The following is a 22,801-nucleotide window of genomic DNA, read 5'->3' as shown; positions in this document are numbered from 1 at the left end:
GTGGAAAACAGTAGAGAGGTTCTTGAACAAATTAAATAGAGGACTGAATCCAATAATGCTACTACTGGGTATTTATCCAAAGAATATGAAAACACTAATTTGCAAAGATAAATGCAGCTCTATGTTTATTGCAGCATTATTTTAATAGAAAAAATATGGAAGCAATCCAAGTGTCCAAATGAAGTGTGGATAAAGATGTATATATACATGATAGAATATTACTCAGCCATAAAAAGAATGAAATCTCGCCATTTGCAACAACGTGGATGGATCTAAAGGGTATAATGCTAAGTGAAATAAGTCAGAGAGAGACAAATACCATATGATTTCATTCATATGTAGAATTTCAGAAACAGAACAAACAATAAAGAGACAAATAAAAAAACAGACTCTTAACTATAGAGAACAAACTGGTAGTGACCAGATGGGAGATGGGTAGGGGGAATGGGTGAAATAGGTGAAGGGGATTATTAAGAGTATGCTTATCTCAATGAGCAGTGAGTAATGTATAGAATTGCTGAATCACTATACTGCACACCTGAGACTAATATAACACTATACATGAATTACACTGGAATTTTATTTTTAATTTTTTTATATTTTATTTAAATCCAAGCTAGTTAACATATAGTGTAGTAATGGTTTCAGGAGTAGAATTTAGTGATTCATCACTTACATATAACAGTGCTCATCCCAACAAGTGCCCTCCTTAATGCCCATCATCCATTTAATTCCCCGCCAGCATCCTCCAGCAACCCTCAGTTTGTTCTCTGTATTTAAGAGTCTCTTATGGTTTGTGTCCCTCTCAGTTTTTTAGCTTTTCTTTTCCTTCCCCTATGTTCATGTGTTTTGTTTCAAATGAACAGAGGATCTGAAGAGATCTTTTTTCCAAGAAGATATACAAATGGCCAATAGGTACATGGAAAGGTGCTCAACATCACTTACCATCAGGGAAATGCAAATCAAAATCATAATGATATATCAAAAAGACAAGAAATAACAAGTGTTGATGAGAATGTGGAGAAAAGGGAACCCTTGTGCACTACTGTTGGGGATACAAATCGGTGCAGCCATGGTGGAAAACAGTATGAAACTTCCTCAAAAAATTGAAAACAGAACTACCATATGATTCACTAATTCCACTTCTGGTTACTGATCTGAAGGAAACAAAATCACTATCTTGAAATACCCCATGTTCATGCCAGCATTATTTACAATAGCCAAGACATGGAAATAACCCTAGTGTTCATCAACAAATGAATGACTAAAGAAAATGTGCTATATGTACAATGGAATATTATTATTCAGCCATAAAAAGAAGGAGGTCCTGCCATTTGCAATCCTTAAGGGCATTATACTAGTGAAAGAAGTCAGAAAAAAACAAATAATGTCACCCATATGTAAAATCTAAAAAACCAAACTCACATAAACAACAAAAAAAAAAGAATTGGTGGTTGCCAAAGGCAAGGGTCTATGGGGGTGGGGAAAATGGGTCAAGGTGGTCAAGAAGTACAAAATTCCAGTTATAGGATGAGTAAGTCCTCGGAATGCAATGTTGAACATGGTGACTGTAGTTAACAATATGATGCTGTATATTTGTAAGTTGGTAAGAGAGTAAGTCTTAAAGAGTTCTTAGCACAAGGAAAAAAATTGTAGTTATGTGTGGTGATGGATGTTAACCAAATTTGTGATAATCATTTCACAATGTAAACAAACATCAAATTATTACATTGTACACACAACACTAATGCAATGTTATGTGTCAAGTTTATCTCAATATAAGTAAATATATAAATACATAAGTAAATAAATAAAGCTTTAACCAAGCCATTTCTATGGCCTAGAATACTCCCCCACCCCACCTGAAAGTACAATCTGCCAGTAGATAATTACTCATTTTAAGCTTACTAAGGCAGGGACCAAGATATAAGAAAATGAGATAGGTCTACCTCTTCAATAAAATCTACTGTTTTCATCTGCCTGTCCCTTTCCCTCCCAGGTTTAAGAAATTTGAAGATTCAAAGAATTATGCATGTGTAGAAGTTCTAAAACTAACAGAAGTTTAATTGCTTAAAACCAATTTACTGAGGCAAGTCAATTTTCTGTGTGGTAAAGGAAGCCACAAGGAAGAAAACTGAAGCCTGGAAGTGGTTGCTGATGTTAATGAGCTCCTCCCACTTGAGAAGGCAGAGCCTTTATTAGGCTCCGGCTCACATCTCAGCCCTGAGGCATTACATCACTGTGGTAGCCATGGTTGCGAGTGGCTCAGATTTCCCTTCAAGAAAAGAACTTGCCATTCAGCAGTGAGGAGGGCACTTACCTGAAAACCTCCAACTGCAGTGCCTTCGGGATCTGCTGTAGCATTTACTCTGAGATCACCGCTCCCCAGGCAGCCCCTGGTCAATAACGGCCCAGTGATTACCAGGGTCCAGCCATTTCTGCCCAACATGGGGCTCCTTTCCAGGCAACCTTTGTGCTGGAGACTGCTCAGAGGAGATGGGCTGCAATGTGAAGCTCATATCCCATCCTCCTTCCTTCACCTTTTCCTTTCATGGATATCAGATTCACATCGTGGTCTAAAGGCTTTCTCTGCCCTGATCCTGCTTGCTCTCCCCTTTGTCTTTCCCAGGTGTTATGTCAGATAAATCTCTTATGCTTCTCAGACTCCATCCTGGCATCTGGTTCCTGGAGAAGCTACCCCAAACTACATTTTGTTTCCTTATCTCTAAAAATGAAGATACTATATCTGTAATTATATTTGTAAGGATTAAATAACATCTATACATAGATCCTTGAATATAGAAAGCAGTGGAAGATAAAATGGAGCAGGTGGATGGGAGGGGGCAGAAAGACTGTCTGTACCTGTTATAAAGGTTGTCAGTCCCTAGTCCTACGTCCTGCTTTATAGCACATTATTCTAGGTACTGGAGAGAGAAAATAGGATGAGTTTCCAAATGCTAGAGGGACATACAGGAGAAGATAAATGCTCAATGGGGACTGGCTATAGAACTATTGTGGCTGGGGTCACACTTGATTCCCTTTCCAATGTAGTAGGATCTTCCCAGAGGATGTTTCCTAGGAAATGAAAAGCATATTTATGCCCCTTTCAAAATGACATTTTCAATTGGCACCAATGACGTACTATCACAAAACACCCTGCCTCATAGTCCTGGTGGTTATTTTGATGTTAAAGGAGAACAGACTGGATTGGGCCAGCATCTATCTTGAATATTTCAAAAACAGGTACTGATATCAAGAAATGTGGAGCGCTCTCTAATGTCTCTTTAAAGTCACAGGGCCTAGCTTCATATCTTGTGTTAAATAGGTGCTCAGTAGGTGTTATCTGATTTAACAGCAGAAAAGCATTGCATAATTGAACAGATATACTGTGAGCATTGTGCAGACGCCTGGAAGAAATTAAGAACTGTACTTCCGTACTAGTACAAGGGGAAACAATAAGGCTAGCTCTATGAAGAAACAAAGATAAAACAGAATAGAACAAGAATACAGTCTTTGGGGCAATGAAAACCAAAAAAGTATAGCCTTTGGTGTTTTGTTCTATAATGGACTTGTCTTCAGAGGGGGAAAAATGTCAGTATAATCCACAGGAAACTAAAAGAAGAAAAACCCAGACATCATTAACAAGCAGCATGTGACTCCCTCAGCGTAGGTGGCTTCCTCACCCCCCTCAAAAGAAGGGTAGAATACCACACCTTTCATGCTCCCAAGGTGTTTACTTCCTTAGCCACACATCCCAGGGGCTCACTCCCGAATGGTATTGTTATAACTAGCATACTCTAAAGAAGTGTCAGACTAACTCTTAGAAAAGTCTCAGAAAAGAACCACTTCCTCAGTAAAGAAGAACTGGTGCAAGGAGCTCATTTCATCTTAATTAGCCCAAGATGATGCTTCTGAAGTGCACCGCGTTCTTATCAACACTATCCTTCTCGCTGCAAGGAGGGAAGACATTGGCATCTCTAACAACAACTCAGCCTCAGGAACCAGAACCAGGACTGGCAGATCTTGCATTCATACTGCCAACGTTGCTGTGAAAGCGGGTGCCCGGGAGGAATTTGCCTTTTCACTGGCATAAGCTGTACGGTGCAGCAGGAGAGGGCCAGGGAGTGACCTCTGGCATCTGTGTTCAACAACTGGAACGTGGGCACCTAGTCTGTGCCAGGAAGATGCTGGGCCGCAGAACAGCACACAGCACAGTGCCTCTGCACTCACGGATTCAAGGGTCCCCTCCGTTTGAAGAAAAGGGAAGAAAGGTTAGAAAATGAAAATGAAGGTGAAGGATTGTATTGTTGCTTTAGAAATGCGTTAACTACTGGTAAGAAGTCTTTCCATCTCTTTTCACTTATTTGCTTGAGACCAACATTCGCTCACGGGAAAAGAATCTGCGAGCTCCACACGGCCGTATTTAGCAGCTACCACCTGGCACAGGCACCGAACAGAGTCCTCAGTGGCCTGGAGTGTCTGTGCCACCAGAAAATAGGAGCGAGCATGTCCCCTGCTTCCATGTAGCCAGTGTCCCGTGTAACACGCTGGCTGAGGAGCCACCCCAACTCTCTGTCAGCCACTTCATTTACACATTGTTCTCACTCAGCCTCTCACAGGAAGGCATCTTTCTGAGAGCACCCCAGACGTTATGTGTGAAAAAATAAGCACGGTATAAATAGCTTTTCCCTTCTAATTGCAACTTGTGCTCACATTTTGCTTCCTGAGAGCTCTGAAAAGGGACCGACCCAAAGCACTAAGAGCACAGGAGCCCTGGGCCTGTCAGTCCATGTCTACCACTGAATGTGAGCACAAAGGTGGGGGGAAAGAACAGCAGGAGACCTAGGAGGCCACCCCAGGCTTGAAAGGAGCTCGGTGCTCCAGCACACAAACAGGCAGTGGTTTCCCGGAGTACCTGATAGGTCAGCTCTTTGAGGCAGCGCTCCAGCCTGCGGGCTCCCCTCTGGGCCTCCGCGCTGCGACGGATTTCGTCCTCCAGTTCACCTTCCAGTTGTCTCACCTGCAACAAAACCCTGACCTCAGACCGCAGGCTGGCAGCCAGCAAGACAGGATGCCAGCGAATTTGCCAACTGGCGCGATCATTTGAAAGAGAGCAAAGTCATCAAGAGGGGGGGCCACTCTCTTTCTGGCAGTGGTTAAACAGGGTAGCCTCTCGGGGAACACTGCCTCGCCAAAAGTGAGTTGGTGGGATTATGTGAGTTTATAAAAGGACCGTTTAAACCCTCATCCATGCAGAAGTGGTAAGTTTCCTGTGAGATTACAAAATTGCACACACCCCTGTGTATGATCATAGGTAAGTATACAGAGAATAAGCTATACGGGGCACACTTTAGGGATTAGGACAATGTACTACCTGATCGTAAGTTTCTTCCTCCATGTTCAGCCCTGACTCCCTGAAATCTGACCTTGAGTCTATGTGGCAGATATGTCCCACCCTGCCCGACAGCCCTGTTTTGTGGGAGGGCAGTAGTACGGATGGACAATCTGCTTGTAGCCTCACAGAGTCATACAGGCAAAGTTAGCATAACGTTCATTCGACAAACATTTTATGCCAACCACACACCGGACCCCAAGGCTAGGGAGACAACAGTGAAAAGAACAAACAAAAATTTCTCCCGTATGTAAGCATATGTTTTAATGAGCGGAAACACACAAAGTAAGATAGAGAATATGTTTGATGGTGAGATGTGATTTGGAGAAATAAAACAATTAGCAATAATCGTGCCTTGGATAAACCTCATTGGTGACAATACCGCCATTGTGCAGAGCTGGAGAAATAAAGCAGAAAGGGGTGTAGAGAGTTGATGGAGGAAGGGTGTCGGCTGTTCCTTCTCTTCCTTTAGATGTCCATGGCTCTGTGGCTGCCTTTTTAAAATATATTTTTTAATGTTTTTTTAAGTTATTTTTTGAAGGAGAGAGAGATAGAGCATGAGCAGGGGAGGGGTGGGGGGGGCGGACACAGAATCTGAGCAAGCTCCAGGTTCTGAGCTGTCAGCACAGAGCCCAATGCAGGGCTCAAACTCACAAACGGTGAGATCATGACCTGAGCTGAAGTCGGAGGCTTAACCTACTGAGCCACCAGGAGCCCCCGTCTTCTTCTTGACACAGATGCCACCTTCTCAATGTGGCCTTTTGGACTACTCTTTTAAAATAGCAAAGTCCAATGCCCCAGGGCATGAATGTGCTTGGAATGTCTGACCCCATCTCTTACTCCCCCCCTCCCCTCCCCACTCCAGACACACTGCCCTTGTTTTTCCTCAGAGAGGGCAAGTCAGCAGGTGTGCAAGTTCCTTGTGGACAAAGCCCGTTAAAAAATCTTCTAAACCCCTGTTGTCTAGGAACTTAATACATAGTTCTATCAGTTGGGACATGAGACTATGAGTCGACCCTTTAAGGTTTTCTCATGTGTTCATGTATGTGTTTAAGTCGATTAAAAAACCTCAGGGAAAATCGCTTTAATATATCAAATCCTAGACATCATATAATTTCACCAGTAAATATTCCGTTATGTAATCCTAACAGATTAGTATTATGATTATGGTTTTAAGAAAATGAATCATAATTCCTTAGTATCAGCTGATATTTGGAAGCTTATTGCTACTGAGTTAGCATGGGTTCTAGGCTTTTTGGTGGACAAACAGCAATTGGAAGCAAAATTAAAATCAAATTCAAATTGGAAACACCATTATCATTCATGTATTTTTTTTTAAATTAGGGAAAAAAGACATATTCTAAGTTCTTTAATTTTATGCCTATATGTTTTTTTTTCTCCTACTAAAAATCTTGGTTCTTATACAATCAAGATTAAATAATTATTGGTTAAAGAATTATATTAACCTTACTGATAGTGTTAATGATAAGATACTATTATTTGAGGGGTGCCTGGGTGGCTCAGTGGGTCAGCATCCCGCTATGGCTCAGGTCATGATCTCATTGTGTTCAAGCCCCACATTGGGCTTTGTGCTGACAGCGTGGAGCCTGCTTTGGATTCTCTGTCTCCCTCTCTTTCTGCTCCTCCCTCTTTCCCCAAAATAAATAAACATTAAAAACATTTTGTTAAAGATATAGTTATTTGGAACTACAAGTGCAGTTTGCTTTGATTTTTTTTTTCTTTTGTCCTTAGATATATTCCATGAGGGATGTACAAAGCACTTTGTTTAAAAGTCACTAGGAATAATTCTTCTGTGTATGTTTTATGCCCCTCAACTTGATATACAGTTAGCTTCAGTTGTTTCCATTTGTCTTAACATTTTCCAGATTGATTTGTTTTATTCTGCTCTTTGATTTAAACGTGTTTTCTTTTAAGTTATGAAGCATGTAAATGTTTTATATGATTTTGCGATCAAAACAACTAAGCAAGGTTCATTCGGAAGGTCCAAGTTTCATCTCTGTGTTCTCCTCCTATGGCAGCTATTTTTATTAGTTTTTGTTTTATTCTGTCACCACTTCTTTTTGAAAATGCAAGCAAATGTGTATGTGCCCCTGTCTTCTATATTAACCCCCTCTTGCACAAAAGGGTGTAGACTCTACCTTTTCTCTGTGCCTTTTATCATCATCATACTGCTAGACGAGATCTTCAGAACATATTACAGAGTGCTCCCTCATTCCTTTTTAATCAGCATGATTATAAGGAGGCACCATAGATGTGCATTAGAATTCTATTGTATGGATATACCATACATGTACAAAAGCAATTTTAAGAGGCCCTTCTGAACCATCAAGTCCCAGTCAAATATTCTTCCTATCCTTCTAGCATTTGTCATCCAACCTGTACATAGTCATTGAAATTGATCCAATAATTTAAAAAATCCTATTTTCAAGATAGATCTTCCTATTTATTGTCAAGCTCCCTGAAGGCAGGTGCTACATCATTTCTGTCAGCCCCTCCTATATCTTCACTAAGCATTTCTTGATCCTTGATTTAGTTGTCCCCCTTCCCCCCTTTCTCTGGATGTTAAAAAACGGGCATTCTCTGCAGAGGAAATAACAGGAACAGAGGCACAGAAGCAAGACTGCGAGGGTGTATCTGGAAATAGCGGGAAACCTTGGCTGTGGGGAGCCTAGAGTTGGTGTGGCTGAATGGGAAGGGATGCATTCTCACTTAACAGGAAGAGGGAGGCAGAGTTTATCCAGCCCAAGGAAAGTCTTAGTTGATGGCCCAAGGTCAAGCGAGAATGAATGAATATATTGAGATCTGACACTGTCAGTGATCTAGAAGTACTAACGAGAGAAGTGACGAGAGAGCTACAAAACATTTGGAATGATATCCCAGGACTATAAGGCCTTGAATCAGAAGTTGTCATGACCCCATGATTATCCAGACAAATGCCTACCCTAGATTCTAGCTTCTGGATTTGCTTTCTACTCCCCATCAGGGCAGTCTGGTCAGCTTCATTCAGTCTTTTTTGTAAGTCTTTAATTGTCTGCTCCATATTCTTTCTCAACTTCTGCAAGTGGGCATTGGTGTCTTGCTCTTTCTTCAGTTCTTCTGTTACGTTTGCTGCCTAAAACAGAAAGAAAGACACTGTGATAAGCTGGCAGCCAGTTGACCTTCACATTTCTGCCCACAATCTTCGGGTCCTTATCTGACTAGTTATCATGCCTTCCTCTGTGTCTCAATCTCCTCCCACTGCTCTGTCCCTAACCTGGGCCACCCTCAAGTTTGTTAATGATATGGCAATCCAGATGACATCAGCCACCAGGGAGACTGGGGCGAGGGGTAACAGAAACAGACCAGAGATGAACGCTGCACAACAACTGTATTGAAAGAAAGGTGACCAACTAAAGCAACAGCTTTGAACTGAATAAAGCCCAGGACACATCCGATAACATCACACACCAGGAAAAGTATGGAAGGAGGCCCATGAAGATCTTGCACATCTCTCTTTTATAATTCTGTGATTCACAACAGCAAACAAGTTTAGGCTCCAGGAATTTGGCAGCTACAGATGCTCTCGGTGCCAATAATCTGGCACAAGGAAGGTTAATTCTTGTTTGTGAAGGCTGCTCTTGGCTTTGGCTATGTGTACAAGGGCTTGATGTCTCGATGAAATTATTAAGAACCGGTTCATGAATCTCTCAGCGCATTTAATGTAGGAACACTGTCCTCCCAGCCAAAGATTCTCTGTCTATCAGGTTACCAACCATCTGTATAATTTAAGTGTGAGACGTCTGTGCAGATGGTGAGGGCAAAGAATGAATTATGGAGGCAACTCTGGGTTCTGCTATGTGGGGCTGGGACTCAGAGATGAACTATGTGAGAATTAGAAGGTGGGGGAAGAAGTAGTGAGTTCATTTTTCAACGTTGTCAAAAATCTTATAAAGGCACAGTAAAGCAGATAGTCTCCATAATGTGTGACTGCATACATTTCCCAAGCTGGAGTAGACACTCTTTTTAGTCCTTTTTCTCTATGTGGATTTTCATAAATGTGAAACATTATTTTTCTCTTGGCCATCAAACATGTTCAAGCTTTCACACACCTCTTTTCCATCAGAGAGCAGAAGTGTCTGTCTGCCTCGATACGAAACAGCTGAGTGACAGGCATGCTTCTCTATTCTTAGAGAGGGCTGGATTCTACAGTGACCTGGTACCCAGGACTTAGTGCAAAGGTTTTGTTTCGTTCCTCAACTGCCAAATAACTCAGGCAAATAGAGACACAAGCTCTTCCCCTCCTCTGAATTTTAAAATGACTAATATAAAATCTAATCGAGTATCTTGTCGTCCCAGTTCTGATATCCCCTTCATCATGAGGATCAGCTTCCATTCACATAGCAAAGGCAGGCTGCTGCACACAGTTGGGCATTTGCTGGACCACACGCACAGAGTCACAAGACGGGGATGGGGTGAGTGGAGGCTGCAATTAAGTCCCTGCTCTGCTCAGCAAGACTGGGACCTGCCAGGCCTTCCATCTCCCTCTGCTAATATTTGTGTTGAGTGTTGCCTTCTGGTCACTGTGCCCTTTGAGAGAAGTGCTACAGCTGTCCGCAGGGGGTGCCTGGCAGTGGGTCTTCTCCCGTTCCCATAAACTTTCAGTCAAGCCTGGCTGCCAATGCCGAGCTTAGTGCTGTTTAGGAAAAGCACTCTCATCAACAATGTTAAACTTGCAAATAAAGAAATCCTGAAACCAGCCCTGAAACCCTTCTTTACCAACCTGATGGCGCTACTCAAGCAATAGTATGGGTTGGGGAAAATAAGTGACATAAGCTTTCTTTCCAGATCATCATGATAAAGCCATCACAGGCTCTAAGAAAATAGCGATTTGTAAGGACTCACAGAAGAATTGTTTTAGACTCTAGATATATTGATTCACAAGTGGAAAGTGGCTTAACTTAAAAAAAAAATCTCTTTCTTTCATGAGGTTTTGCTCATAGCAGTTCAACTGCTCCTTTTTATTGTCTGAGCCGTTTGGAAAGGAGGAGCTAATTGGCCTAATTTTTCAAAATGGAAACAGAGAGAGGCAGAGGGGTCAGTTACTCTCCTCCTGGCTATATGGAGAATCAATAGAATTCTTTTTGGCTGCAGATCTGCCTCTGCCCCTTGGCTGCTGCCCCGGTCAACTCTGCAAGATAGGAACAGCAGTCAGTCAATGAACCCACCTCAGTGGCTGCCTTCTTGGCCTTCTCTTCTGCATTTTGACACCTCTGCACTGCCTCTTCAGCTTCTTTCTGCATCCTGGTAACATCGACTTCCAGCTTCTTCTTCTGGTTGAGGAGGCTCGTGTTCTAAAGCAAAGCAGCACTCTCATTAGGCAAGTTGAGACCAGCGATGCAAAAGCAAGCTGGCAGGTCGAGGACATGCAACAGGAATGGGCTCTGGCCGGGGGTGAATTCTGTTCTAAGCAGCCATAGTCAGTGAAGCGATATTTCCAACCCCAGGAAGCCACACTAGAAAACTCTCCTTTGCCATCAAAGGCATATTTGAATGGAAGGGATTTCATCCGTCAGACTTTCAATATTAAAGACCTAGCAGTTTGTCTGAATAAGAAAATAGAAATGGATCCAGGTAATCTACAAGCCCCAAACATGTGTTTGGTTTTCAGCTTGCTGAGGAATATGATTTTCTGCCGTTTGTTCTTTGATGTTGTAGAAGCAAGTGTTCCAGAGCACAAGTCGGGGTCAGTTGCAGATATGCGGGGAGCAGGAAGTTGGGGAATAAAAATCGGTTGCCAGCATGTTGCTCCAGGAAAAATAAAAACAAAAACAAAAATCCAATTTCCTCTTTATCTACCTCCCTTTCTATCTGACTTTGCAATGAGGAGGAGGGAAGTGTAGCTCAAATAAGCCTCAACCCCCAGGCCTTAGGAAGCCCCCCACCCCATGGGAGGATTATTGCTGTTCTGTGGCTGGTACTGTCCTAATTCCTTCTTTCCTGGGTTGTGACACTAGAGGCTGAGGCTCCTTTTGCTGCTATTTGGTCCACGTTTGAAGCACAGCTTTTCTGAGGGTGTGAAACCTTAGCACAGAGAATGTATATAAAAAGCACAGGCTTCCTATTTTTGATTTCTCTTCATTGTCCTTTCACTTTTCTCTAGCTAGTGCCTTTCGCAGTGGCAGGATTGTACCTTAGAAATAGAAAGAAAGATATTCCAGCCTCACAGGTTCTGTCCTGCTTCTTCAATGGCATGAAGCATCTTCATCAAGGCTTCCATGCTCTGTCCTCACAGACAGCTAGGTTCTGTGCTCCCGTCCCTGCCCCAGGATTCTCCCTGGTAGTGGTCGTGGTGGTGGGGATAAGTGTACCTTGCTGGAATGTTTTCTGGATCCTCACTGCACGTAACTCCATAGAAACTCTTTCTTTGTAAAGGAAAGTACAAATATAAATGCCGACTTGTTTGTACATAGAGTCATTTAAAATCTGCTAAGGAGATAATGGCCAAAATCTTTTTAAGCTGAATGGCTCTTTATTTGGTTCTTTTTGGGAGGAAGGGGGTTAGGTGGTATTGTGCAAAAGAGCAATCCAGATTGTCACAGTTCAGGTTTGAAAAAGAACACATGTAATCAGCCAAGGATAAGTTTGGCCTTGTATGTTTATTCTAGGCTTAGAGGTCTGGGAATGCAGAAGGAACTAAGAAGGTTCCATAAAAGATTCATTATTCTATCAAAAGATTGACAGCAGTCTATTAATTGCAAGGTGTCCCTACATGATTAAGGTTGGGGAGAGGTTCTTGTGAGCAATGTAGTATCACCTAGATATGCTGGTCACAGGGTAGCTTCTGGACCACCAGCATCATCTGAGTATTTGTTTGATTCTTGGGTCCCACTGCAGAGATTCTGATTCAGTAGGTCTGAAATGAGAGCTGAGAATTTGCACTTTTGTGTTAATTTCTGTTATACACCTAAATTTTTCAGAAATTACACTCTAGAGATCAGGTCTCCATGGCCTAATTTTCTTTTCATTTTTTTTTTTTTCTTCAAATTCATCTCCTCTTCTCTATGTCTGTTTTTGCTCTGGTTGATGTCCTCATCTCTCTCTCTAGGCTAGTGGTTTTTCATCATATTGGGACCCACTGGTGCATTATAGTTATAATATGCATGGCAAATGATTTATTACCAATAGCTATTAAGTACTACAGATAGATGATTACTTTTTAAAAATTCAATATCCTACTTTATAAGAATCCTGCTCATTGTATTTACATAAGCTTTCTTGAGAGAGAAAGAAAATGTTGAAGCGAGTTAGCTTGCCGGGAATTATGCAAAACATACAGCCTATTTGTTCCATATCACATGATATCTAAATAGGGTTGTGTCATGCACAATGTTTTGACGGACACAAAAGTCAAACTGTAAGCAAAAACTAATTGCAATGCTTCCCAGCTGGTACATCACTGGCTGATCCTTCCTTTTTCTAGCATTTCTCGGTGGGGGCACAATTGGCATTCTGGGAAGGGCAATTCTTTGTGAAGTGGGATTATCCTGTACCTAACACAGATATTAGTATCTCTGAACCCTGCCCACTAAATGTCAGAGGCACTTTGCAGTCACTGTGGCAACCAAAATGACGTTTCTAAATACTCCACGGTATGGCAGTTCTGTCTATAGTTGTTTTAATCCACCATTCACAGCAATCACCAGAGTAAACTTCCTAAAATGAAAATCTGATCATTTCACTCTCAGCTACTCAAAATTCTTCAGTGGATCCCCATTCACTGCAAGAAGGAATTCAAACTGCATTAGCTTCAGACTCAAGGTTCCTGGGGACCTGGCTCTCCCTGCCTCTTAGCATCATTTCTCTGATCTCTCCTACCCCTACCCCACTATGCTCTGTGAGTACAGCAATTTCCCTCAGCAGCCCACATCTCCTCCTCCCCCATGCTTCTGTCCTCGGCTTTTCTCTCTACCTGACAGGTTGCTTATGTGTCCTTTATGACTCTGATTGAGCACACTGTGTATCTAGCTATGCCTAGGACTGTCAGGGAAGGCTTTCTGTAGGGATGTGCTTGCTCTGACACTATACTCCAGCAGCGCATTGAGTTCCTTACTTGGCTCTTCACTTTTTTAGGACAATGGAGACATTCTGCACGTACACCTCATACAACTGCTCAGGTTATGGTGGGTGCCCTATAAATGTTGAACGATCCATTTAGTATACACGTTTATCCTAGACGCTGTGGTTTCCCCTGATTCTATGAGAATGGCAAACGATCTAAGAATCCTTGCTTCATGTCACTTATATAACCTTCCATGGGGAGCCAGAGTCCTGACAGCTCATATCTGTCAGCAGTCACTTAGAATTGTTAGAAATCTCCTGGCTCTGAGGCAGGAGAATTTTTTTTTTAATCCTTGGAGAACATGTGACTTGGAGGGAACAGAAGAAACAGGCAAATGGTTCTGGTACACTAGGGAATGTTCAGCTCTCCCCAGCTTACTGGCTGTCAATGTCCTGAGAGTCCATTCTTTTGGACTTAGTGTTATGGATAATATTGTGTCCCCTCCAAAGGAGATAGGCTGAAGTCTCTAAATGTGATCTTATTTGGAAATAGGGTCTTTACAGAGGTAATCAAGTTGAAACAAGGTCATTCGGAGGTGTCCAAATCCAATATGACTGATGTCTTTATAAAAAAGGGAAATTTAGACACAAATACTAACAGAGAAAAGATGATGCTAAGACATATAGAGAGATTTCCACGTGAAGGCAGAGGATTGAAGTGATCATCTATAAGCAAACGAACACCAAAGATTGCCAAAAATCACCAAAAGCTAGAAACACTCAAGGAAGGATTGACCTATGAGATTCAGGGGGAGCATGGCCCAGCCAACAACTTGGTTTCCATCTAGTGTTGAATACTGTAAGAGAATAAATTTCTGATGTTTTAAGCCACCCAGTTTGTGGTCCCGAGTGATAGCAACCCTAGGAACTTAATACATTTGGGAATGAGTGAAGAGTGTGCCCACTGCTGCCAAAGGCTCTCTTTATGCCTCATATGCCACATCCATTGCCTGACATGGCAACTATTATGGTCCAAGGCTGAACAATGTGTGGAAACCATTGCCTTCATCCAGCTAATACAGCTCATAGGGAGAGTTTATGGGCCTCACCTGGATGTGGAAAAGATTGATTTTCTCTGTGGCCTGAAGGAGCTCTTCCTCCGCCAACTTGCGCCCACATTCCGTCTGTTCATACAAGGACCTCAGCTCCTCTAGCTCAGACTGGACAAGAGAGTTGTGCCTCTCAGCCACAGCCACCTGCTCCTTTAGCTCACTGTTCAGGCGTATGCTGTCATCTAGCTGCACCCGAAGGTCCTGTGAGAGAAAACACAGGCCTGGGGCACAGATTGCTGAGTTCAATGGGATATGCACCTGCATGCATGCTCTAAGCAAAGCTCACCAATTTAAGTGTGTTCCTGCTTTCTTGAAGGATTAGATTTGTTGTCCTTACTTTTATTTCTCAGCACAATCTGTCTCTTGGTTTGCTTATTCCCTGCCCTTATATTGCAATTTGTACCTGGATTTGAATCTGAAGCTGGCCCAGGGATTTGGTTGTCTCTGACACCTGTCGGTTGGCACAGCTAAGCTGGAGTTCCATCTCACTGAGGTTCCCTTCCACATTCTTCTTCAGCCGTGTCGCTTCAATTCTGCTCCTAGTTTCAGAATCCAGACTAGACTGCAGGGAGTCAATAGCGCATTGCTGATTCCTCCTAATTTTAGAATAACATTTAAGAGAAAAAAAAAATCATGCACCCAAATTAAGAAAGGTTACCTGCTGTGCACATAATAGTTTAGGAAACATAAAAAATTAAAATTCAAGAAAAATTCTGGGTAATTAACAAAATGAGTCTAAGGGGTTGTCATTTTAAAAAACATAGAGGTTGAAGGGTTAGGTTAGTGAGCATCATAATAGATTAAGATACCCAGGCCAGCTTTTCTCAAGAATCAAGGAAAGTATCAGAGAATCTTTGTGAGGCCCTTATGTCCAGTGGGACAGCCTTAGCCTTACCTAAGACCCCTTAAGGGAAGGCATAGAACAAACATCTAGATTTCCTGCAGTGGCTAAGGATGAAGGAAGGATGCTCTTCCAGACAGCTATAATATTTAAACTACTTTCAATGGTAAAACATATCTGAACAAGGCAAGAAAGAGCCACCCAGGCTTAAATCCCAAGGACAAGCAATATTGCTCTAATGGCCTGTTGTTGCTTAGCCCTTCTAGAATAGCATGGTTGTCTTTCTGTAGGAGTTGGAGTACAGTCAAGGGTAGGCTGAGAAGACCAACTGCTGTGTGAGGATTGAGTTGCTTCAATATTCCTCATGACAACAAAAACCCTACACTGAAACTATATTTGCCAAGTGATAGAAGCTTAGACAATAGATGTGTGTTGAGGGAAACAATGAAAAAATCTAGGGAACCCATGGCAATCATTTCCCAGCCTTCCTGCAGTCAGTTTGGAATTATGTGACTGAATGCTGACCACTGGATCATGGGCAGAAATGTTTGTAGGCCTTGCCCATACAACATTTTTACTTGTATAATCCAGTACTCCCCTCTTCCTCATCTATGGCAAACTTGGTGGCCACTTTTGGAAGACTGTGTCACCACAAGATGGAAGGAAACTGGGCTCTTGAATGACTTTGAAGAATAGTGGCTCACTCTATAGCCTACACTGGACTCAGACACAAAACAAAGATGAACTTTGATAGTTTTTAAAAAAAATGTTTTTTAATGTTTTTTAATTTATTTTTGAAGGAGAGAGATAGAGCATGAGCAGGGGGAAGAGCAGAGAGAGAGGGAGACAGAATTCGAAGCAGACTCTAGGCTCTATGCTGTCAGCACAGAGCCTGATGTGGGGCTTGAACTCACAAACCATGAGATGATGACCTGAGCCGAAGTCAGATGCTCAACCGACTGAGCCACCCAGGTGCCCCGAACTTTGATAGTTTTGAGTCAAGATTTGGTGTTTGTGAGCCAGGATGGTTTAACTGCTATAACTAACACCCCCCACCCCCGGATTAAGCTCACCCTGTGAAATAGGACTTAGTGCTGAACAGGTAAAACAGACATGGGAAGAGCCTTCCTATTCTTCATCATAGAGCCCATTATCAGAAATAGCAAAAATGTACTCATCTTGGATCATAATTATGTTCTGCATTGAAATAGCATTGAATATGTGTCCTGAACTCTGAGGCCAATCAGGAAGGCATATAGCCCACATGGGATAGTTGTGTGGCTCAGGTTTCTAATTGGGTAACAGGTGGAGGGGCTGCTTTTCATGACCAGTTGTCTCCCCATTGGTAGGTGAAAATCTCACAAGTACTTATGGAAATGTATGGGAGAATGTAAAGCCCAGAGTTAGCACCTCTTCTGTGCTAACCTTATGTCCCTGGCCCCACAAATTGAGATCAGCCTCTCATGACTAACCTTGGTTGTGGGCTTTTGTTCAGCTTCCAGGTCATAATCCTACAGGAATACCAGTACATAAAGTTAACCCAGACTGTTATAGCTGAATATGTACTTCCCCGTTTATATACTGAAGCCCTAAACCCAAGTACCTCAGAATATGACTATCTTTAAATTTTTTTTTTTCAACGTTTTTTTTTTATTTATTTTTGGGACAGAGAGAGACAGAGCATGAACGGGGGAGGGGCAGAGAGAGAGGGAGACACAGAATCGGAAACAGGCTCCAGGCTCCGAGCCATCAGCCCAGAGCCTGACGCGGGGCTCGAACTCACGGACCGCGAGATCGCGACCTGGCTGAAGTCGGACGCTTAACCGACTGCGCCACCCAGGCGCCCCAGAATATGACTATCTTTAGAGACACGGCCTCTACAAGAGGTGATTAAGGTAAAATGAGGCTATTGGGTGAGACCTAATTTAATCTGATTAAGAGAAAATTTGGGCACACACAAACACATCAGAGATTCACATGCACAAAAGAAAGATCATGTGAGGACATGACAGGAGGGCGGCCATCTGCAAGCCAAGGAGAAGCCTCAGGAGAAACCAAACTTGCCAACACCTTATTTTGGACTTCCAACTTCCATAATAGTGAAAAAATAAATTTATGTTGTTTAAGCCACCCAGTCTGCATTTCATCATGGCAGCCCAAGCAGACTTATACAGTGACTCATACTATCAACATCACTAAAAGCTTTAAGACACTTTTTTGTTTTATATTGGGGAAACTCACTTTTGCCACAGCTGACTCTCCTTATACAGGAACACTAAAGCATCCCTGGCTTGGTATCAAAATCCTTTATACAGACATACATTCTACTTAAGCAGACAATGTTTCAAACTGTACTTTTACACAGTTGTTTATGAATCTTCATGAGTGCCTGCAGACAGTAGAAAGTGCTATGGTTTGAGAGGCTTGGATATGATACAGGCCTAAAGAATGGCCTCTAGACAATCAACACATTTCATGCATAGTCAATAAATCTTTAAAATGAAAACTCTTCCAAGTACATTTAAAAAAAAAATGAAGCACTCAGGACCAGAACTATATAGTAAGAAGTTCTTTCATTCCTCCTGCCCCCATCCTGACATGAAATGCAGTTTGAAAAAGAAAGCCAGATACAAAAAAAAAAAAAAAAAAAAAAAAAAAAAAAAAAAAAAAAAAAAAAAAAAGAAAGAAAGAGAGAAGTCAGTAAAAAAACTTACAACTTAAGGGAAACCATTGACAAAACAAAAAGGCAACCTACTGAATGGGAAAAGATATTTGCAAATAATATATCCAGTAAGTGATTAATATCCAAAATATATAAAGAACATATACAACTCAACACAAAAAATAATAGTAATGCTAATAATATGATTAAAAATGGGCAGAGGACCTGAATAGACTTCTTGCCAAAAAAGACACAGATGGACAACAAACACATGAAAAGATGCTCAATATCACTCATCATCAGGGAGATGCAAATTAAAACCACAATGAGATGTCACCTCACACCTGTCAGAATGGCTAAAATCAAAAACAAAAAATAATGAGCATTGGTGAGAATGTGGAGAAAAAGGAACCCTCAGGCACTGTTGGTGGGAATGCAAATTTGTGCAGTCCCTATGAGAAACAGTATGGATGTTCCTTAAAAAATCAAAAATAGAATTACCATATGATCTAGTAATTATACTACTGGATATTTACTCAACAAAAACAAAAACACGAATTCAAAAAGATATGTGCACCCCTATATTTACTGTGGCATTATTTACAATAGCCACGTCATGGAAACAACCTCAGTGTCCATCGATAGATGAATAAAGAAGATGTGATATAGACTTCCAGAGGAGATGGCAGAATAGGAGGACCCTAAGCCCATCTCATCCCCTGGATACAATTAGATAATACCTATATCAGTGTAAATAAACCAGAAAATATCACAAAGAGTGGCAGAGCCAACTCTCCACAGCTAAAATTAGAGAAGAGACAACAATGAAGGTAGTAAGAAGGGTGGAGACGGAGACATGGTCAAGAGCTAAATGGACCAATGGGATCGTCCATAGGAGTGAGACACATAGAGTTGAGGGAAACAGCTCTTCACACCAGGCACCCCAGGCACTAGGAACCCATACAGGGAAGGCAAACCCTATAACCTCTGGCTATGAAAATAAGAAGGGCCTGGACTCACAAGTTCCTACAATCAGGCTTAATACCTGGAACTTTAAAAGTCAACGGGATGGCCTCTGAGAGAGCAATAGGAAACTGAACCCCATCCTTAAAGAGACAGCATGACAAACAGTCCCTCAGAGATACAGCATAGAGGTAGCATTTTGAAAAATTCCTAGGATATATGGGAAGATTTATTTACTAATCTTCATAAGGCCACTACTTTCAAGAGTAGGAGATGTAACTGACTTTCTTAACACATAGAAACAAATACAGAGAGTTAAGACAAAATGAGGAAAAAGAAAAATGTGTCCCAAATGAAAGAGCAGGATAAAAATCACAGCAAAAGAGATAAATGAAACCAAGATAACAAATGCCTGAAAGAGAATTTAAAGCAATGGTCATAAAGATACTCACTGGACTTGAGAAAAGAATGTAGGAGCTCAGTGAGGCCCTCAACAAAAATATAGAAAACATACAAAAGAACCAGAGATGAAGAACTCATAACTGAAATTTAAAATACACTAGATGAAAGCATAGAGGAAGCAGAAGAACATATCATCAACCTGGAAGACAGAGTATTGCAAAGCAACCAAGCTGAACAGGAGAGAAAAAAATAATAAAAACTGAAATTAGACTTAGGGAACCCAATGATACCATCAAACATAATAAGATTTGCATTGTAGGGACTCCAGAAGGAGAAGAGAGATAAAATGGGGCATAAAGATTATTTGAAGAAATAATAGCAGAAAATTTCCTAAATCTGGGGAAGGAAACAGAAATCCAGGTCCAGGAGGCAATGGGAGTCCCCAGAAGAATCAACCCAAGGAGGTCCACACCAAAACTCATTGTAATTAAAATGGTAAAAAGAAATTATAAACCATTTTAAAAGCAGAAAGAGAAAAGAAAACAGTTATATACAAGGGAAACTCCATAAGGCTATAAGCTACTTTTTTAGCAGAAACTTTGTAGGCCAGAAGGGAGTGGCATAATACATTCAGTGTGCTGAAAGAAAAAACCTGTAACCAAGAATATTCGATCCAGCAAGGATATCATTCATAAGAGAAGGAAACTTAAAAAGTTCCCAAACAAAAGTTACAGGAATTCAGGACAACTAAACCAGCCCTACAAGAAATGTTAGAGACTTTTTTTAAAAGTTTATTTATTTGAGAAAGAGAGCCCAAGCAGGGAAGGGGCAGAGAGAGAGAGAGAGAGAGAGAGAGAGAGAGAGACAGAGAAACAGAATCCCAAGCAGGGGGAGCCTGACACAGGGTTCAAACTCACAAACAGTGAGATCATGATCTGAGCCAAGATCAAGAGTCAGAACCTCAACCAACTGAGCCATCCAGTTGCCCCAGAAATATCAGAGACTTTATGAGTAGAAAGACTTTAAGTAGGAAGAGTAAGAAAAGTAGGAAGCAGAAAAGCAGTAAAATTAAGTATATTTATAAAAATCAGTTAAAGGACTCACAAAATAAAAGGATGTAAATTATGACACCATATACCTAAAATATGGGGGGAGAAGAGTAAAGAATGGGTTCAAACTTATGGGACTGCTAAATGCATGCTATATATAAACCTGATGGTAATCACAAATCAAAAACAAGTAATAGATATGCAAAGAGAGAGAGAGAGAGAGAGAGAGAGAGAGAGAGAAAGGAATCCAGGTATATCACTAAAGAAAGCCCGCAAAACGTGAGAGAAAAGAGCAAGAGAAGAAATGAACGGAAGAACTACAAAAACACCATAAAACAAGTAACAAAATGTCAATAAGTATATACCTATCAATAATTACTTTGAATATAAATGGTCTAAATGCTCCAAACAAAAGACATAGGGTGACCAAATGGATAAAAAAGCAAGACCCACCTATTTGCTGCCTGCTGGAGACTCATTTCAGACTGAAAGACTGAAAGATAACATCCCTATGTTTATTGAGACATTATTTACAATAGCCCAATTATGGAAGCAGCCCAAGTGTTCATCAATAGAGAAATGGATAAAGAAGATGTAGTATATACATATGTATATACGTGACGCATTTTATGTATTTATATATGAATATTATTCAGCCATAAAAAAGAGTGGAATTTTGGATGGATCTAGCAGGCATACTGCTAAATGAAATAAGTCAGAGAAAGATAAATACCACATGATTTCAATCAGATGTGGAATTTAAGAAACAAAACACACCAGCAAAGAAAAAAAGAGACAAACCAAAAACCAGACACTTAACCATAGAAGACAAACTGATAGTTACCAGACAGGAGGTGGGTAGGGGAACGGGTGAACTAGGTGAAGGGAATTAAGAGTACACTTATCATAGTGAGCCCTGAGTTGTGTATAGAATTATTGAATCACTATATTGTACACCTGAGATGAAGATAACACTGTATGTTACACTTTTTTTCAAATTTAGAATTACAAAAAAAAACCAACATTAAAACTTGCAAAAGTTATAATGACTTTAAATGGACAGTCAATTCATTAGGTCACTTTTTTTCTCCTGCAATATTGTTTATCTGTATCAGAGAAATGTGAGATTTTCCTTAATTCTAATACATATAATTTCGATTTAAAATGATTAGCAAGGTATTTTCCTAACCAAATACCATGCCTGAGTGTGAAATCCTATTTCTTGAAGACATGCTAAAATATTTTACTTAGAAATGAGAAGAGACTTAAACACATTCTTCTGGCAGAGACTCAGACAATAACTGAAATTAAGTTTGATGGTGCTTATAAATTAAGACCATGTGTGAAATTTGACATCACTGAGTTTTGAGGAACAGGCCAAATGGAAGGAAAACATGATGGAACATTAAAAATAATGTGTAGACCCCCAAGGCTATAGAGGCCAGGGTTGGGCAAACTAGAAGTTATAGGCCAAATCCAGCCATGACCACTTGATTTCCTATTGTGTACAACTGCTTTCAAGCTACACTGCAAAGTTGAGTAGAGATAGAGACCCTATGGCCTACCTGCAAAGCCAAAAATATTTGCCATTGATGCTGCTCCAATGCTATCCCAAAATACGGCACCTTAGCATATTAAATATCTTAAGCTCAAGGAGTTTGAGAAAACAATGGAAGCAGGAAGATCAATCTAAATTCTGCCCTTTTTCCCTGAATGCAGGAGATAAACCTCCCTCGTGAAAGATACCCTACCCTGTACAGATGGAAGGGAGACATCCTTGTTACCAAAGAGTGAATTTAGGGCCAAGAAGGCTGTCTAAACAAACCTTGTTAATTCTTCAGCATTTAAACTACCACAAGCCCAAATCCCTGTGCCTTATCAATTCTTCACAAGTTTATTGTTTGTCTAAAAGGTATAAAACTTCCTGCTCTGGTTGTGTCCCCCCAGTCTTCATTCTTTTGTGAAAGCTCCCATGGAGATTAAAAATTCAATAAAACATGTAGACTTTTCTCCTTTTAAACTGTCTTAAGTCAGTTTAATTCTTAGGATCAGTCACAGACCCAAAGAGGGTAAGGAGAATTTTTTTCTTCCCTACACTATCCCATCCTCTACAGAAAATTTGTTTAACCCTTCCAGAGGCGATCAAACCAAAGCAAGCTTTGGACTGCAGGACTTTCAGTCCCTCCTTCCCAAGACCGTCAGCAGCACCTCTCTGGCTGTGCCTGAGAGAACACAGGCTGGGTCCATCCTGGCCCTTGGCCAGTGACAAGACACTCCCATACTTCAGCATTTCCCTGAACACCCTGAGTTGGAGGAGGTGGC

General features: G+C 41.2%; 1 protein-coding gene across 1 annotated transcript in view; it reads right to left on the bottom strand.

Moving 5' to 3' along the window:
* The window catches only part of MYH15 (myosin heavy chain 15), a 152,650-nt gene that overhangs the window by 19,997 nt on the left and 109,852 nt on the right, over positions 1-22,801 (bottom strand). Inside the window, exons 35-39 of the mRNA XM_047100446.1 lie at positions 14,966-15,158; positions 14,560-14,763; positions 10,618-10,743; positions 8,355-8,525; positions 4,916-5,020 (exon numbers count right to left, since the gene is read on the bottom strand). Of these exons, the coding sequence (XP_046956402.1) occupies positions 4,916-5,020; positions 8,355-8,525; positions 10,618-10,743; positions 14,560-14,763; positions 14,966-15,158 (799 nt within the window). The remainder of the gene's footprint in view (positions 1-4,915; positions 5,021-8,354; positions 8,526-10,617; positions 10,744-14,559; positions 14,764-14,965; positions 15,159-22,801) is intronic.

The sequence above is a fragment of the Lynx rufus genome, unplaced genomic scaffold (genome assembly GCF_022079265.1).
Source record: "Lynx rufus isolate CCGP_SWC_20201006 ecotype Redwood Valley unplaced genomic scaffold, mLynRuf1.p SCAF_5, whole genome shotgun sequence".
Lineage (NCBI taxonomy): Eukaryota > Metazoa > Chordata > Mammalia > Carnivora > Felidae > Lynx > Lynx rufus.
The sequence above is the reverse complement of the archived record's forward strand: the minus strand, read 5'-3'. Positions and strand labels throughout refer to the sequence as shown.